This window comes from Neomonachus schauinslandi, chromosome 9 (assembly GCF_002201575.2).
Source record: "Neomonachus schauinslandi chromosome 9, ASM220157v2, whole genome shotgun sequence".
NCBI classification, from domain to species: Eukaryota; Metazoa; Chordata; class Mammalia; order Carnivora; family Phocidae; genus Neomonachus; species Neomonachus schauinslandi.
The window spans coordinates 83,158,215-83,176,536 of record NC_058411.1 but is presented as its reverse complement, the minus strand read 5'-3'; the positions used below and the strand labels follow the sequence as shown (position 1 = coordinate 83,176,536).

The window sequence follows — 18,322 nt, the reverse complement described above, 5'->3', positions numbered from 1 at the left end:
AATGTTGCACCCAGGTAAGGTAAGGGCTTGAAGACTGCCAGGACAAACGTGCTGTGTGTGCACTCAAAGTGCCAGGACAACACTGTGGCCTGAAATTAGGGAGCACATATTTCAAAACTCAGCCTGTTTGGGGATCTGACAATATTCTCTTTGAATCCTCTTTTTCTTATCAAAAGGTCCAAGGTTTTGGGGCGCCTGGGTGGCTCAGTCTGTTAAGCGTCTGCCTTCGGCTCAGGTCATGATCCCAGAGTCCTGGGATCGAGCCCCACATCGGGCTCCCTGCTCCGCGGGAAGCCTGCTTCTCCCTCTCCCTCTCCCTCTCCCACTCCCCCTGCTTGTGTTCCCTCTCTCGCTGTGTCTGTCAAATAAATACAATCTTTAAAAAAAAAAAGGTTTTACTACAAGATCAACATTTCTGTATGTTCCCAAACCCAGAAATTGCAAAATGTTGACCTGATTCATTAAGTCTGTGTTTAGCCATGTGGTGGGGGTTGACAATTGATTTTTTCTTTTTTTTTTTTTTAAGATTTTATTTACTTGACAGAGCACAAGTAGGGGGAGCGGTAGGCAGAGGGAGAGGGAGAAGCAGGCTCCCTGCTGAGCAGAGAGCTGGAGGTGGGACTCCATCCCAGGATCCCAGGACTGTGACCCGAGCCGAAGGCAGATGCTTAACGGACTGAGCCACCCAGGCGCCCCTTTATTTCTTTTCGAAAGCAGCAGCTCAAGCAAGATAAAAATTGTAGAACTAAAGAAAAACAATCAGAATTAGAGCTTTAGGTGTAATTTCATGCTTAGTCCTTAAGCAGATTACATATTCCTTGTATGTGGACCAATGCCATAAGAAACACATCTATCAAAAAGTGACATTAACTTGCTGGGTTTTTTTGACATTAACTTCTATTCCTACCGAAAACAAGGAACAGCTGGAACTAGTCATGCTGAGCAGCCTCCATATTGAGATTTCTCATCTGCAGAGAATTACTAGGATTTAGGGAAGGCAGCCCATCAGGAAATCATATTTTAACTAAATTTATCTTTCCCAAGAGCGTACCTTTTTTTTAAGTTAAAATATGTCATAGAATTTTAAACCTCCTGAGTAAAAAGCTTATCTGTAAGGCTGATTTCTGATTTGCTAAATTCTTTGTACTCTTCATTTTTCTCACTTTGAAGAAGAAAAGGTATGTTTCAGGAAGAGAAACTCAGTTCTCAAGAGCATCTAAGGAGGAATCAGAGAAAGAGGGAAAGAAGCACTCGGGCTCTCTGATGACTTTATTTCAAGTCCGCATTTCAGACACACAAACTGCTTGGAAGCGTCCTTTCACTTTCCTCATTTTCTTGTTCCCGCAGTTATCCCTGCCTGAAACCGCAAATGAGAAGGAATTTATGACCAGGCTTGACGGAAAAACACCCTCGCTTTTTATTTTCTCTCACTTCAAGCCTGCGGATATCATCTTACCTCCGCAAAAAGAGATCCCAGTAATGCTGAGGGTGAGTAACATAGGGAGAGAAATTTTCAGGTAGCTCCATTCTGCTGTGTTGTCGCCCGTCCACACAGCACCTTGGATCACCGGTAACAAGTTATTAAAAAAAAAAAAATCACAAATCAGCCCATGCACTTGATTTCATAGATTCTTTATTTGAAATAGACAAGTTAATATAAAGGAAAGCATTTCTTTCTGAACTTAAAATATATGAATTCTGGGGCGCCTGGGTGGCTCAGTTGGTTAAGCGACTGCCTTCAGTTCAGGTCATGATCCTGGAGTCCCTGGATCGAGTTCCGCATCGGGCTCCCTGCTCAGCAGGGAGTCTGCTTCTCCCTCTAACCCTCCCCCCTCTCATGGGCTCTCTCTCTCTCTCAGATAAATAAATAAATAAAATATTTTAAAAAATATACGAATTCTGGTTTCAGCAATTAAAAAAATATATTAATCTTCTAATGTGAGAAAGTTCTTAAAATCCACAAAACCTTTTGTGAAAATGTTCTGAAATGGCACTTATTTTTGAAGTATAACTCAAGCCTGATTTTAGGAGAAACATTAAAAAAATCAACTTTACTGAAATATAATTTACATATAATAAATGTACCTATTTTAAGTGAAGAGTTTGATGAGTTTTGAAACCTGTAACTGTCACCACAAGCAGGGTATAGAACCATTTCCATAACTGTAAAAGATCACATGGGCTTTTTTTCCCCCAGAAATAATGGCTTTATGCTTTGCTGATGTTGCTCAGACTAAAATTCTTTTTAAATGAATCCTCTTCATATGAATATTTAATTAAAAAATCAATTTAGATTCAGAACATTCATAGGATTCTGCATGAAGCGGCTTCTTTGTAGTGAATAACCCTCCACTTTACCCAACCATTGATCTGATTTCTTAAAGTCTTTTCTAGAATTTCATATAAACATAACATAAAACATACTATTTTGTGTTCTAGCTTTTTTCACTCAGCATAATGTTGTAGCTTATTCCTTTTTATTTGATGAATAGTATTCCATAGTATGGATCGATCACAAGTTGTTTATCCACTCACTTACTGAGGGACATCTGAATTCTTTCCAAGTTTTGGCTATTATGAAGGCAGATGCTATAAACATTTCTGTACAAATCTTTGCATGACATATGTTTTTCATTTCTCTTGGGTAACTACCTGGGAGCGGAACTGCTGGGTCTGTGTTCAGTGTATGTTGAACACTTTAAAAAATTCCAAACTGGGGGCGCCTGGGTGGTGCAGTCAGATAAGCGACCAACTTGGTTTCGGCTCAGATGGTGATCTCAGGGTCATGAGATCAAACCCCACGTCGGGCTCCGAGCTCAATGTGGAGTCTGCTTAAGATTCTCTCTCCCCCTCTGCCCACAGGCCCCCCTCCCCACCTCCCACTTGTGCTCTCTCTCAAATGAATTTTTTTTTTTTTTTAAAGAAAACTCCAAACTGTTTGGCATAGTGGCTATACTGCTTTTACAGTATCAGTACGTATGACAATTTCAGTCACTCTACATTCTTGGCAATACTTGGTAGTGTCAGTCTTTTTAATTCTAGCTACTGTAGTGGATGTGTAGTAGTGTCTCTCTGTGGTTTAATTTGTATTTGTATTTCCCTACGGACTAATGATGTTGAGCATCATTTCATGTATTTATTGATCACTCATGATCACTCTTCTTTTGTAAAGTGTCTATTCAAATCTTTTGCTTAATTTTAAAAGTAGATGTCTTTATTATTTAACTGTAAAAGTTCTTTATATATCTTGGGTACAAGTCCTTTGACAGATATATATGTATATTGAAAATATTTTCTCTCAATCTGAAGCTTGACTTTCATTTTCATTTTCTTAATATCTTTGAAAGGGTAGAGGTTTTTAATTTTGATGAAGTCCAAGTTAGCACTTTTTTTCCTTTTATGGTTCATGCTTTTTGTGTTCTCTCCAAGAAAACTTGTCTATCTCAAAGTCACAAAGATTTATGTTTCCTTTTAGAAGTTTCTGATTTTAGCTTTTTTTTTTTTTTAAGATTTTATTTATTTATTTGAGACAGAATGAGAGAGAGAGAGCACATGAGAGGGGGGAGGGTCAGAGGAAGAAGCAGGCTCGCTGCCAAGCAGGGAGCCCTATGCAGGACTCGATCCAGGGACTCCAGGATCATGACCTGAGCCGAAGGCAGTCGCTTAACCAACTGAGCCACCCAGGCGCCCTGATTTTAGCTTTTATAGTTTAGGTCTATATTCCATTTTGAATTACTTTTTGTGTAGTGAGAGGTAAGGTTCTTTCCTCTCCCCCTCCCCCCACTCCATACTCAGGGTTCTGACACCATTTATTGAAAAACTCCTTTCTGCACTGAATTGCCTTGGTAACTCTCTTCCTAATTAATTGATCGTATGTGTGTTGGACTCTTTCTGGATTCTTAATTCTGTTCCATTGATTTATATGCCTATTCCTCCACTCCCTCAAAAAAAAAAAAACCCTCCATAATTTAAGAGGAGTGGTACAGACTACATAAAGGAGACATAATAATAGTAGCAAGAACAATAGTTAACATTTTTCAAGTCCTTACTGAGCCAGGTGATTCTACTTTGCTTGTAGTAGCCCACTTAATCATCACAACCCTGCCAGGTAAACACTATTTAACTTCATTTTACAGATGAGAGAAATATGGCAAACAGTGATTATTATAGTATACCCTGAGTAACAGTTATTATGTGGTAGAGGCAGGACTGAGCTCAGGCAGTCTGATTCTAAAGCCACTGCTCTTGATCACTGTATAGTAGATAAGAATTTGTGAAGATAGATTATATACCACTAAAGAGATCCACAAAAGAAAAAAATCTTACTAAATCTAGATTAGTCTGGAAGCATTTTTGTCTATCTTCTACCAAAATAGCTTTGGTAGCTATTTTTGTATTAATCTTCCATAGAAATTTTTGGCTGTTGTATGGCCCGCAAAGAAAAATCTTTTCAAGGGACTGTTTTTTTTTTGTTTGTTTTGTTTTTAAAAGGTACTCTAATAATTTTGCCTTGACTTCAAATGAGATAAAATGGTTTTGAAATCAACATGGCGGCATTCTCATCAAGAAAGAAAGTTCTTGTAAAAGCATGCACATCTTTTCATGTCTCATATGGTTGTTCAGTCAGAAGCGCTCTTTGGCTACTGGTCTAAGTGTAAGACTTGACACAGTAGTGTTCTCCGCAATGAGTCACTTGGTACACTTTGTGGCAGGCCAATAGTTTCACACAGAGCACTGAAGGCTAGGCAGTAGGCCGATATTTAAGGGATCAGAGATTACTTAGTATGCACATCTTTTATCATCATTTTTAAACTACTTAAAAGTGTTTTCATTAAAAACACTTGACTTTTTTTAGTGATTAAAAATGACCCTTGTAGAGAATATGGAGAATAGAGATAGGTAAAAAGAAAAAAATTTAAAAATCATTCATAATCACCCAGGTACTAAACTTACTGATTTCGATTGCCATCTATATTTAAAAAAAAAAAAAAATCATAATATACTACAAAAACATTTAAGCATTCTACTTTTTTTCCCCATTTATCATGATGTCACAAACATTTGCTCATGCAATTAAGGCTACTATTTTAAATAGTCTTATAATAGTCTGTCATATGGATATATCATCATGTTTTTATAAATATTCCTTTATTTGGATTTTCTTTTTTTGTTTCAGGAAGTAATGCTGTGGTGAGCATCTCTGCACATGAATCTTTGCCTGAGATAACAATATTTTGGCCTTTTCCAGGGTGCCACAGGGGCTGGTTTTCAGGGCTGGAGGAAGAAGCCTAATAATGTCTATGATACAGAAAAGACTGGATTCTTCAAACTAGGACCTAAGCTCCCAGTTATTTATGCAAGGCCAGAGCACTTAAAATAGCCTTCCTGCTGGAAGATGGTTAAGTTGAATTAGATCTGCGTTAGCTAGTAAACTGAATCCAGTTATAGATGACCCTGACCACAAGCAACAGCCAGGCCTATTTTAAACCATATTGCTAAGTGAAACAGGTGGTTGAAGGAATGTCTAAGAAGACATTTTCCCCTGGTTTAGATAAATCAAACAGACAGAATCAGAGATGACCATCCCAGCAAACAAACTGAGATATTCTCCCAGCAACTAAGTGTCCATTTCTTCAATGGGAAACAAGTAACTAAACTTTATTAAAATTGATGTACTCTGTCTCACAGGACAAAAGGCATACTTCAGGGCACATCACTTGCTACAATCGAAGGCCTTCCCAATTGCCACTGAAAAGGAAGGCCTCAAAACAGTAGCAACATATGCCATAAATCGTTAAAAAAAAAAAAAGGCAGGTTGCTAACTTACGTTTTTAAGTCTGATCATATGAGCCATTCCTTACCATACTTTTGTGATCCAGCAAAGAAAGAACGTGTAAGAACAAAGGGTCTCTCCTTTCCCTTAGATCGTTGTATCAGTCCTTCTGCGGTAGCCATTTGCTACAAAGATAAAGGAGAAAAATTTCAAAGGGATGATTAGATTAGGACATTGTGCAGACATCCCTAATAAGCTACTGAACATGCAAAAAGTCAACAGTAGGTGGGAATATAAAATGGAAAATATGAAAATCCACCAAATAATTTTCATGATGTAATGAAACTAAATTCCCCTATCCAGAGTGGAAAATTTTCTTTGATTAAAAGAGAAATGAAGATAGTAAATAAGCTAGCATATTCAATGCTTACTATTGCTAAGCATTTTATAAGATTTTCTCTTAAAATCTATCGAACAACCTCTGAGATTGACCGTTTTCATTGATGAAAAAAATTGAGATTCAGAGAGGTTAAGTGACTGGCTCTGGCCTACATAAGAAAATTCTCTAAAGTAGTTTGCAGTTATAGCAAGAGGCTTTCAAGGAAGTAAAGCACAGTTCAGATAGTATGTGTTTATGTAGGCAGCAACTCCCACTGGAAAATATACCAGTTGGTGGGAGGGCCTTAGGAACACAGTTACAGGATGAAAATAACAAAGAACCATGGATATCAATTAGGGCAAATGACTGACAAATGTTTTGGATGTGACTGGCAAATGGAAGACAATTCTACCATCTTCTAATGAGAAGGCTAAGTAGTTTATTTTATTTTATTATGTTAGTCACCATTCCTTACATCATTAGTTTTTGATGTAGTGTTCCATGATTCATTGTTTGCGTATAACACCCAGTGCTCCATTCAATACGTGCCCTCCTTAATACCTATTACTGGGCTAACCCATCCCCCCACTCCCTTCCCCTCTAAAACCCTCAGTTTGTTTCTCAGAGTCCATCGTCTCTCATGGTTCGTCTCCCCCTCCGATTTGCCCCCCTTCATTTTTTGAGAAGGCTAAGTAGTTAATGAAGGCCTTCTAAAAAAAAAAAACTTACTGAAATTCTATATCTATGTTCTAAATCTTATTCCCCTGCTATGAATATAAGACTTGCTGTATTTAGACATTTGTGAAATTTCATTTTTTAAAAAGATTTTGAGAGTGAGAGAGCACGAGCCGGGGGAAGGGCAGGAGGAGAGAGAGAAGCAGACTTCCTGCTGAGCAGGGAGCCTGACACGGGGCTCAATCCCAGGACCCTGGGATCATGACCTGAGGCAAAGGCAGACACTTAACCAACTGAGCCACCCAGGTGCCCCCGTTTGTGAAATTTCAAAAAATTTGTTTTAATTGCTTTTGTTTATGTATTTATACATTGCCTACTCCAAAAAAAGTTTTGAGGTATTCAATGCCATTTATTAATGACTCCTGTCAAGGAAGATGTTTCTATGTTACCATTAATCTCATAATATCTGTAATTCAAGTTCATTAGAGAAAGAAAAGGTGCAAAGAAATAGTAAGTCCTATGTTGGCTACAACCTGTAAGATCCATTGCAGTTGTTAGAAAAGTCACACAAAGAGAAATGAACAATATAGTATGGCTATTACAAATGACTTTCAACCCAAAAGGCAGGGCACATGAGTCCAAGTGGCTTCTTTATGGATGTCTTACCTGATAAAAACCATAGATGTTGTGCAGTTCCCTGTGCTCCCAATTGCCATGATGAATGGCATTCTTCTGCATGGTTAGCTCTGGCCCTCTAAAGACAGAGGGCTCATTCATGTCGTTCCATATGTAGAGGATGTCAGTAGATCCCTAGGAAGTAAATTTCTTCTTTGGTCATGATAATACTCCTATAGTGATGATGTTAATATGATAGCCATCCTATTCTTCTTTCATAATCCATTTAATGTATTATTACTATGTTTATTATCTATGTTCTGTCTTCTGTTCCAATGCTATAATAAAAGGTCCACAGGGCAGGGAATTTTGTCCATTTTGTTCATTGATAAATCCCAAACACCTAAAACAGTAGCTGAACTACAGAAGGTTCCCAAATAAGTATTTGTCGATGAATGAAAGAATGCTGTGTGGTATTGTCCGTGAAATATACACTGCCCAGCAAGTCCACTCCAAGACCTACTCTGGAGAACCCCCATACAGGAAAGGTTGTGAATGTTCACACTTAGATTCTATAACAACCATCATCTGCTACAACTCTTAACTAAGGGCAATTAAAGCTTTCCACGATAAGATTCTGCCTTCCCTCTAATACTCTGAAGACTTTTTTATTAAAGATTTTTATTTTTACTTGTCAGAGAGAGAGAGAGTGCACAAGCAGAGGGAGCAGCAGGGAGAGGGAGAAGCAGGCTCCCTGCTGAGCAAGGAGCCCAATGCGGGGCTGGATCCCAGGACCCTGAGATCATGACCTGAGCTGAAGGCAGATGCTTAATGGACTGAGCCACCCAGCCGTCCCTACTTTGAAAGACTTGGCAGCCAGTATACATGTTTGTTAGCATGGTCTAGATTTTGTATTCTACACAGGAATTGTTCAATTGCGAGTGGGAAGGGGCTGCTGAGTCATCTAGTTAACACGGTATTGAAATCCCTTTTATAGAATCCCTGGTCTCTCAGCATTTGACTCAGTAGCTACAATGACAGGGAGTCCCTCAGGAAGCTCATTCCATTACTTTCTAAAAGTCCTGCCCCTTGTAACATCCTCTCAGTGGATCTGGCTTGTCTTTTGGGATACCACAGAATACATCTGCTGCCTCACCCACATGCCAGTCGTTCAGATGCCTAGGGGAGACTTAAATATATTCTTTTGACTCTACCTTCAACTATTCCTAAACATGTATACTTTATGAACAAGGCTATACGGTTTCCAAATATTTAACTACCTTGACTGTCCTCCTGTAGCACTCTCCAAATCAGGGGTTGGCAAATGTTTTCTAGAAAGGGCTGGATAATATTTCCAACTCTGCTGACCATAAGGCCTCTTTTTCAGTAACTCAACTCTGATATAGTGTGAAAACAGCCATAGACGGTAGGGAAATGAATGAACATGGCCAGATTTCACCCGAGTGGTATTTATCCCTCCTCTAAGTTGTTTTCTGTGTCCTAATACATGATGCTCAGAAACTAGAGTTTAGTGGTTAAGACTTGGGCGTGAGAGACAGACTGAGATCAAATCTTAGGTCCAGCACTTAGTAACATGGGTGAACTGAGCAGGGTTTTAAACTTGTCCATACATCAGTTTCCTCATCTGTGGGATTAGAATTAATTATAGTTCCAACTTAGAGGTTTTTGTGAAGATGAAATGGTAAAATGCCCAGAAACTGCTTAGCACAGCGCTTGGCACACAGCAAAGAACTCAATTTATATGAGGCATCACTATCATCCTCCTAATTGGTTGAAAACAGTTCTCTACAAGTGGCCTTTCTGGTTCTCTCTGGGATTCTTATAATATTTTAAAGATTATTTATTATTTCACTTACTTTTTTAAATTTCAAGTTTTATTACATCTTTTATTTTTTTTAAGATTTTATTTTTTTATTAGAGAGAGAGAGCAAAAGCAGGTGGAGGGGCAGAGGCAGAGGGAGAGGGAGAATCAGGCTCTCCACTGAGCAGGGAGCCCGATGTGGGGCTCGATCCCAGGACTCTGAGATTATGACCCCAGCCGAAGGCAGACACTTAACTGACTGAGCTACCCAGGCACCCCTATACCTTATTTTTAATGTCACATTATACTTTGCAAGATATTCTCATATATGTCACTATCATCATCTTTAAGCTATAGAATATTATTTTATGTAAAGTTTATGGAATAATTTGAAAATATAAATCTCTATTATTAAGTACTTTGATATGTCACAGAGTCTATTATGATTGAGGTAGAAATCACAGCTTTTGTGCCTTTGATAATATATATGGCACCTCTCCTGGCACCATTAAAGTCTGTAATGTGGTTGCTATCCTTGCATTTTCAGCCAAGTAGTATTTATCAAGAGCTACTCAATGAAGCAGAGTAGTAGTTCTATTCTATCATGTTTTTCCTTCTTTCATCCTTCCAAGTAACTAGGAAAGAGCAAAAGAATAAAAACAAACCTGATAAGCAGAGAAAGTGAAAAGACCTGAATACCACTCTCTGACCTTGGGATTGGTGAAATCCAGGTAAGAGGAGAGACCTGTAGAGGCAGAAGAGTAGACTGTGAGAAACAGTGGTGTTCATGGTAGGATGTGCAGTAAAGATGTAAAAGCTGGCTGATCACTGGGCACCTTAGACATAAGGTAGCTGAGGTGGAGGCATGGTCGCGCAAGACATGAAGGAAGGCAATGCTGGACTCCAGTGATAATCAGTAGACCTTCCAACCCGAGAGGCCCAGGAGAAGGCCAATGAACAAGCATTCAGATGGAGCCTGTCCCTCACTGATGGCCCAAGATAGCCCAAGTAAGCATGGCAAATATCCTGGAGTGACCCTTCTGTCCTTAAAGAGAACAGAGAAATGTTCATGAGTGGTGTAAGGGGGAAAAGGAGTGCGTAGGGTGTCTCTTCAGTATGTGGATTTGTGATAGAGTGCCAGGATATGATAGAGTGGTGATTCCCCTTTGTCCTCGGGTTTCTACCATGGCTTTAAACTAATAATTTCTGAAATGAAGAATCCAGAGTTGCTGGAGGCAGCTGAGGTCACTCATGAAAAGTCTGGGAAATCAAAACTATGAGCTAACAAGGCATAGAAGATTCACAGGGAGAGACTGTGAACACTTTTTCTTGGCTTTTTATTTTTATTTGCCTAGAGAAATGGAGTGCTTGCTTATTTTTTATTCATTCATTGACTGATAAATGTATACAAAGCACTCTGTACCAGGTGTTATGAAAGATACAAAAGAAGGTAATACCATCTCTCTTAAAGGTGCTTACACTATAGCAAGGGACATCTATAAGAAATGAGGGTGATGGCCATGCAACCTTCATTAATTGGGACTAAACAAGTGAATTAATAAGTGTATAAAGTGCTATCTTACCAGGCCAGCATACTCCTTCAAAGTCTCCTTCTTCATGATTCCTCACAAAGAAGCCCTGTTCTTTGGCCTTAACATACACTGAGTAGTTAGGATCGATCTTGATGTGGGGGTCACTGATGACCACAAGCTGTCCGGACATAGAGGTTTGAAGAGCTCATCAGTTTCATAGGAGTTATACGTTCGTTTTTATGCTTTCATCATAGTTTGGGGGTTCAAATTTTACTCAGAAATAACTACTAGTACTGAAATATTTAAGACGTCAGTAAAACCCTAACACTTTCATGCTTATGGAAATTGAACTGGTATCAAAACCAGGCCAGTGCTCTTTCATAATTATTGCTGCCCAACCAATACATGTTCTCAAAATAGCAGTTATTAAGCTTCTGTCTGACGTGCTGGGTGCTATACATAAAGGATTAAGTCAGCCTTGCTCCTAGACATCTAGAGGCTAATACTGACAAAAGCAAACACTAAAGAAAAAACAAAACAAACCTTCCCAACCCAATGGTACAGGTATATTTAGGAAGGAGGTCTGAGAAGAGCTGTAATCACAGCTCTGTGTCTCTAAGGTCTCTTTACCTTTCTAATGCCATCATTTCCTAGTCTAAAGCCACAAAACCCTTTATTTGGTTATAACAACCTTCTCATCATCCTGCCTCAGGTCTATTCAAATTTATTCTACATACTAAAGTTTAATTCGCCATTACTCAAAAACTTTAAAAAACTCTTAATTGTGGTAAAATATACATAATATAAAATTTACCATCTAAACCAATTTTAAGTGTACAGTTCAGTAGTGTTAAGCACATTCACAGTGTTGTACAATGTCCAGAACTCTTTCCATCTTGTAAAACTGAAACTCTATACCCATTAAAAGCAACTCCTCATTCCCTCCTCTGCCCAGCCCTGGGCAACCACCATTGTTCTTTCTGTCTCTATGATTTTGACTACTCTAGTTATTACAGATTAGTGAAATCATATAGTATTCACCTTTTTGTGACTACCTTATTTCACTTAGCATAATGTCCTCAAGCTTCATCCATGTTGTAGCATGTATCAGAATTTCCTTCCTTTTTAAGGCTGAATAATACTCCATTGTATATATGTGTATATTATATTTTATTTACCCAATTATCTGCTGATGGGACACTTGGATTGCTTCTACCTTTTAGTTATTGTGAATAGTGTGGATATGAACATGGGCTTATCTGCATGAGCATATCTGCTCAAGTACCTGCTTTCAATTTCTTTGAGTATATTCCCATAAGTGGGATTCCTGGATTATATGGTAATTTTATTTTTAATTTTTTAAGGACCCGCCATACTGTTTTCTGTAGTGGCTGCACCATTTTACATTCCCATGGTTGGTGTTCCAATTTCTCCACCTCCTCACTTGCTATTTTCTGGTTTTTCATAGTAGCCATCCTAATGGTATGAAGTGGTATCTCATTGTGATTTTGATTTGCATTTCCCCAAAGATTAGTGATGTTGAGCATCTTTTTATGTGCTTGTTCACTATTTGTATATCTTCTTTGAAGAAATGTCTATCAAGTCCTTTTCCCAATTTTTAATTGGGTTGTTTGCTTTTGGTTGTTGAGTTGTAGGTGTTCTTCATATATTCTGCATATTAACCCCTTATTCAAAAACTTTTAATGTCTCCAAATGTATACAAAGCAGCCTACGATAAGGTCAGATTCCCTACTACTCAAACCTTGCACATGCCTTGTTTTCTTGCCAAACCAACCTGTGCGCTGTTTTCCAAACACCACTGGCTGCTTCAGCCTCTGGCTGCACTGTCTCCACCCCCTCCCCACTTCTCAGCTAGTTAGAGCTCATCCTTCAGGGCTCATCTAAAATGCACAAAGCCCAGCGTGAGTCCACCTGGATGCAATCTTCTTTCTCCTAGTCCACTCCTGACCCTGACCTTTCTTTGGCTGTTATATTATTGCCCAATATTGTGGTTGTTGTATACCTGCCTTTCCCCCACTCACTGTAAGACCCCAAGAGCTCATCTTTGCATTCCCTCATCTTTAGAACAGCATTTTGAACATCTGATTGATGGCTTCAATGAATAGTTGCTTATAAGAATATGGGTTCTAGAGTCAGGCAGATCAGAGTTCAGATTCTTGCTCTACTACTTATTATATGCCTTTGTGCAAAATACAAAACTATTCTTAGCCTCAGTTTCTTCATCTGAAAAATGGGCTAACAAGATCTACCTTTTAATTTTGTGATGACTAGCAAGAATAATGTGTTCTATCAAACTCTCTGGCCCATAGTAAGTACTTGCCAAATGGTAGCTATTAATTGGGAAATTAGGAGAATGGGAAATGAAGAATCTGTCTCCATTTCTGATTGACTGTTAAGAGCTTTCAAGCCATTCCATCCCCCCTTACCCTTCTGCCACATCTGACAAAGAAAGCCCTAATGCTTCCTCCTTGGGTGCCAGCAGGAAGTTCAAACCACACAAGCACCAGGAATGCACAGGAATCCTCACCCCAGTCCAACCCTCTAACCACCATAAAAGCTGAGCTGTCTCCGTTCCCAGATCTCTCAAGCCATCTTCAGACCAGCCTGGGAGCCAGCCCTGCTTCCCCTAGAATGCCTCACTATGTGACTAATTAACCTTTTCAGACCCTGTAGTGTCCACATGATGTCCTCAAGCTCGAGATTGATGTTGACATCAGTACCACATTTTGCTTTTGGGGTATCCATCATATCCCTACAGCGTGGCCACAACAAACGGGACTGAATGCGAGGCCCCGTTATCCTGTGGGGACCTAGACAGCTAAGGCAGGGACGGATGGTGGGACCATCTTTCCACCACTGCTTTCCTATTATCACAGTTACAATTATATTTGATGGTATTATTTCCATGGCCATTTTTTATCAGGTGGCTCTCCTCCACTTATGTGCCAAGGCAAGTTTTAAAAATTAAACAAGTGCTTTGTAATTAAGAGGTTTTCAAGGGTCGGCTTATTTTACCTTACGGTTTTTGCTTCTGAGCAGCTCTTGCATCCTTTTGGGGTTTGGAAATCTTTTCTTGTCCCAAGTGAAGTACCTTTTGCCCTCGGTATGCTCTATGTCGAGCCACATGACATCATAAGGAATGTCATGTTCATCAAATCCTGCATCCACCTCTTTTACATCCTGCTCGTCCTCATAGTTCCAGCGGCACTGATGGTACCCCAAGGAGAAGAGAGCAGGCATGGCTTGTGTGCCTGAAAGGGGAAGATGACAACTGAGCTGGCTACCGTCACAATGATAATTACATACATGATAAACATTTCCTGAATGTCTACAGAGTCTAAGCACTGAGCTTGATACTTAGCATATCAAGGAGAAGAAAACACAGTCCTTACCCTGAAGAAAGTGACAATTTGGCTGGTGAGGCAGGCATGTAAATTAACTGCTCCGCTCTGAGGTATAACTGCTATGTTAAAGGTAGCAGCCTAGTGTTATGGGAATACAGAGGGGTTAATAAATTCTGCCTGCAGTAAAGTGTGGGGTCTTGAAAGGTTTCATAGAGGTAGTAACACTTGGTTTGGACCCTGAAGAATACGAGGAATCTACCAAAGAGAATGGATAGAACACTTAGGCACAGGGCATAGAAAAGACACAGAGGCAAAGAAGTACATGATAAATTTAGGGAAAAATAAATATTCTAGGGTGGTTACATTGTGAAAGAGACCAGTAGAAGATGAAATTGGAGAGGGTCAGTTTGTAAGGGGCACTGTAGTTCAAGCTAGGAATGCTAAATCTTCTCTTATGGGAAGTCATCAAAAGTTTGGCAAGATGTAACCTTAGCAGACTTATGTTTTAGAAAAATTAGTGAGGGAGCAGTGTTGAGACTGACTTAAAAGCAAGGAGACTAAAGGCAGGAAAAACTCAAATTATTATCAAAACATTTACTGATAACATGGAGGACTTCTGGTCAACCACTTGCATTTATCTCCTTCCCCTCCTAAAGTCCCAATAAAATCAGAGTAAAGGAAAGAAAGAAAGAATAAAGCCACAAGAACAAAGAGAATGGGAGAGGAGTAATTTCAACAAAATTTTGGAAGGTGGCAGGCAGGGGAGGGATGGTAACCGTTGAGCAAAGTGAGGGAGGCTCTCACCAGAGTGCTTGTGAGGCGGATACTGAAGTCTAGCTCACCCCTGCTCCCAGAACACTAGCAGATGGAAGATCCACTCCCCCCACCCTTTCCAACCCCAGTACTAGAGTGCTTCCAGGCAGAACCTTATTCAAATCCTCGAAGATGAGAAGGACCCACATGTAGAAATACAATAAAAGGATCTCTGAGAAAACCGGGACAATACAAGAAAAGTAAACATCAAAACATTATCATTAGTATCTTTGGGGAGCTGAAAAAAGATATTGCACCCATGAAAGACTAGTATAAGATACTGGGAACAAGGAACAATCAGAGGTTAAGAAAAAGTATGAAGAAATTAGACATACAGCATAAATGGAAGGTCTAGAAGATAAAATTGCTCAGAAAAAAAAAGAAGGGAGATTATAAAATCTGTACAGTAGAAAAAGAAAAGGGAAGGGAAGAAATTATCAAAGGAATAATCAAAGATTGTTTTCCAAAACTGAGGGGCACATTTCTCAAGACTGAAAGAGTCCACATCTAATAACCAACACAATAATTATTTAAAAAGATCTATATCAAGGCATTTTATTGTCAAATTTCAGAATTTCAGAATATTAGAAATTTCAGAACATATTTCAGAGAGAAAAGACAGATCATATACAAAGAAACAGAATTCAGAGTGATTTTGGAGCAAGAAGATAGAAGGTAATAGAGAAATGCCTTTAAATTCTGAGAGAAATAATTTTCAATCTAGCTAGCCAAATGATCAATCAAGGGTGAAGGCAGAAAAAGAGATGTTTTTGTACCTGCAAAGATGGAAAAAGTGTACCTCTAATGCACACTTTCTTAGGAAACTCCCAGGATGACAGCTGTGCAGGGAGCCCAGAGAGAAACAACCCCAGTGGGGGCAGGACAGAGAGATCTGGGAAGGAAGTCTCTGGGGAGAAAATAAGAATGAATAAAATATCTGACACTCTTGAGCATTTGAAAAGCATAAACACTAAATATTGACTTAAGCAAAAATGATGATATAACAATACTGGGAGAGAAGAAGGAGGGATATGATTGAGTTAAATCCTCATCAACAGATAATCTGTAAACTTAAAACTTGGATTTCTTTGGACATGGTGGCAGATCCACTGTTTTTGAAGCATTTTCTTATAAACTAGGCTTATTCTCCATAATAACAATGTTGAAAGAGTCTGTAGGTGGACCTTTACAGTACTTTTTCCTATATGAGTGTCTTCCCATGTCCATAAATTTTTGGTTGTTTCTCCCATCAAAGTTGGAATCAAATTCCTCTTCCCCTGAACATGGGCTGGATCCAGGGACTTTTAACAGAATGTAGCAGAAGTGATGCTGCATTACTTTTATTTGTAACAGCTTTATTGAGATGTAACTCACATTCATACAGTTCACCCACTTAAAGCATACAATTCAACTTTTGGGGATATATTACATTACCATTTTTTAAATTGTGGCCAAAAATATATAATACATAAAACTTGCCATTTAGGGGTGCCTGGGTGGCTCAGTTGGTTAAGCGACTGCCTTCGGCTCAGGTCATGATCCTGGAGTCCCTGGATCGAGTCCCGCATTGGGTTCCCTGCTCGGCAGGGAGCCTGCTTCTCCCTCTGGCCCTCCCCCCTCTCATGTGCTCTCTGTCTCTCTCATTCTCTCTGTCTCAGATAAATAAATAAAATCTTTAAAAAAAAAACTTGCCATTTAAACCATTTTAAAGTGTACAACTCAGTGGCATTAATTACATTCAGAATGTAGTATAAGGATTACCACTAGCTATTTCCAAAACTTTAATATCACCCCAGACTGAAACTTTAACTATTAAGCCATAACTTTCCATTGCCCATCCCATCCTCCAGCCTCTGCTAACAGCTAATCCACTTTTTGTCTCTTATGAATTTGCCTATTGTAGGTACTTCATGTAAGTGGAATGATGTAGTATTGGTCCTTTTGTGTCTGGCTTATTTCATTTTGTATAATGCTTTTAAGGTTCATTCATGTTGCAGCCTGTATCTGAATGTCATCCCTTGTTATAACTGAATAATATTCCATTTTATGTATTTAACACATTTTGTTGATCCACTCATCTTTGATAGGTACGTGGCTTGTTTCCATCTTTTGGCTATTGTGAATAGTGCTGCAATGATCATTGGCATCCAAGTATCCAAGCATCCAATTTTAGTGGAATTGCTGGGTGTATTAGGGTTCTGCAGAGGAACAGAATTAATAGGATGTGCTTTGTACGTGTATATTTATACGTGTATATATATATAGAGAGAGAATGATTTTAAGAACTGGTTCATGTGATTGTTCGGGCTAGCAACTCAATTCCACAAGGCAGGCTGGCAGACCAAGGATGCAGGGAAGGTGCCGCTTGAGTATGAAGGCAGTCTGGAGACAGATTCCTTTCTCTTCAGAGGACCTCAGTCCTTTTCTCTTAAGGTTTTCAACTGACTGGATGAATCCCACCCACATTATTGAGTGTAATCTGCTTTACTCAAAGTCTATTGATGTAACTAATAGTACTGACAGTATAATGTCATCTTAAAAAATAACTTCACAGTGACATCTAGACTAGTGCTTAACCAGATGTCTGGATACCATGACCTAGGCAAGCTGACACATAAAATCCTATGTTTAGCTTTTTGACGAAATGCGAAACTGTTTCCAGAGCAGCTCAACTACTTTATGTTCCCACCAGCAGATAATAAGGTTCCAATCTCTCCACATCCTCACCAACCTTTATTATTTTCTATTTTTAAAAAACTTTTGCTGTCCTAAGGGGTATCTCATGTGGTTTTAATTTTCCTTTTCCTAACAACTAATGATGTTGAACTTTTCATGTGCTTATTAATCCATTCGTATATCTTTAGAGAACTGTCTGTTCAACTCTCTGACCATTTTAGAATTATTTTTTTGTTGTTGTTGTAGAGTTGTATGGGTTCTTATTTATTCTGGATACTAGGCCCTCATCAAATGTGTGATTTGCAAATATTTTCTCCCATTCTGTTTATCGCCTTTTCCCATTCTTGATAATATTCTTTGATGCACAAAAGTTTTTAATTTCAATTAAGCTGAACTTATTTTTCTTTCTGTTGCTCATGATTTTGGTGACTTTTCTAAGTATCTGTTGCCAAATCCAAGGTCATGATGATTTAACCTGTTTTCTTCTAAGAGTTTCATGGCTTTAGCTCTTATATTTATGTTGCTGATCCACTTTGAATTTTTCTTATATGGTGTTAGGTAGGGTTCCAACTTCATTTTTTGCTGGTGGCTATCCAGTTGTCCCAGTACCATGTGTTTAAGAGACTATTCTTTCCCCATTAAATGGTCTTGAACCTTTGTTGAAATCAATTG

General features: G+C 38.9%; 1 protein-coding gene across 1 annotated transcript in view; it reads right to left on the bottom strand.

The window, feature by feature from the left end:
• GANC (glucosidase alpha, neutral C) overlaps positions 1–18,322 on the bottom strand; it is a 60,933-nt gene that overhangs the window by 15,575 nt on the left and 27,036 nt on the right. Inside the window, exons 9-14 of the mRNA XM_021695743.1 lie at positions 13,833–14,068; positions 10,848–10,974; positions 9,930–10,009; positions 7,494–7,637; positions 5,862–5,958; positions 1,457–1,558 (exon numbers count right to left, since the gene is read on the bottom strand). Of these exons, the coding sequence (XP_021551418.1) occupies positions 1,457–1,558; positions 5,862–5,958; positions 7,494–7,637; positions 9,930–10,009; positions 10,848–10,974; positions 13,833–14,068 (786 nt within the window). The remainder of the gene's footprint in view (positions 1–1,456; positions 1,559–5,861; positions 5,959–7,493; positions 7,638–9,929; positions 10,010–10,847; positions 10,975–13,832; positions 14,069–18,322) is intronic.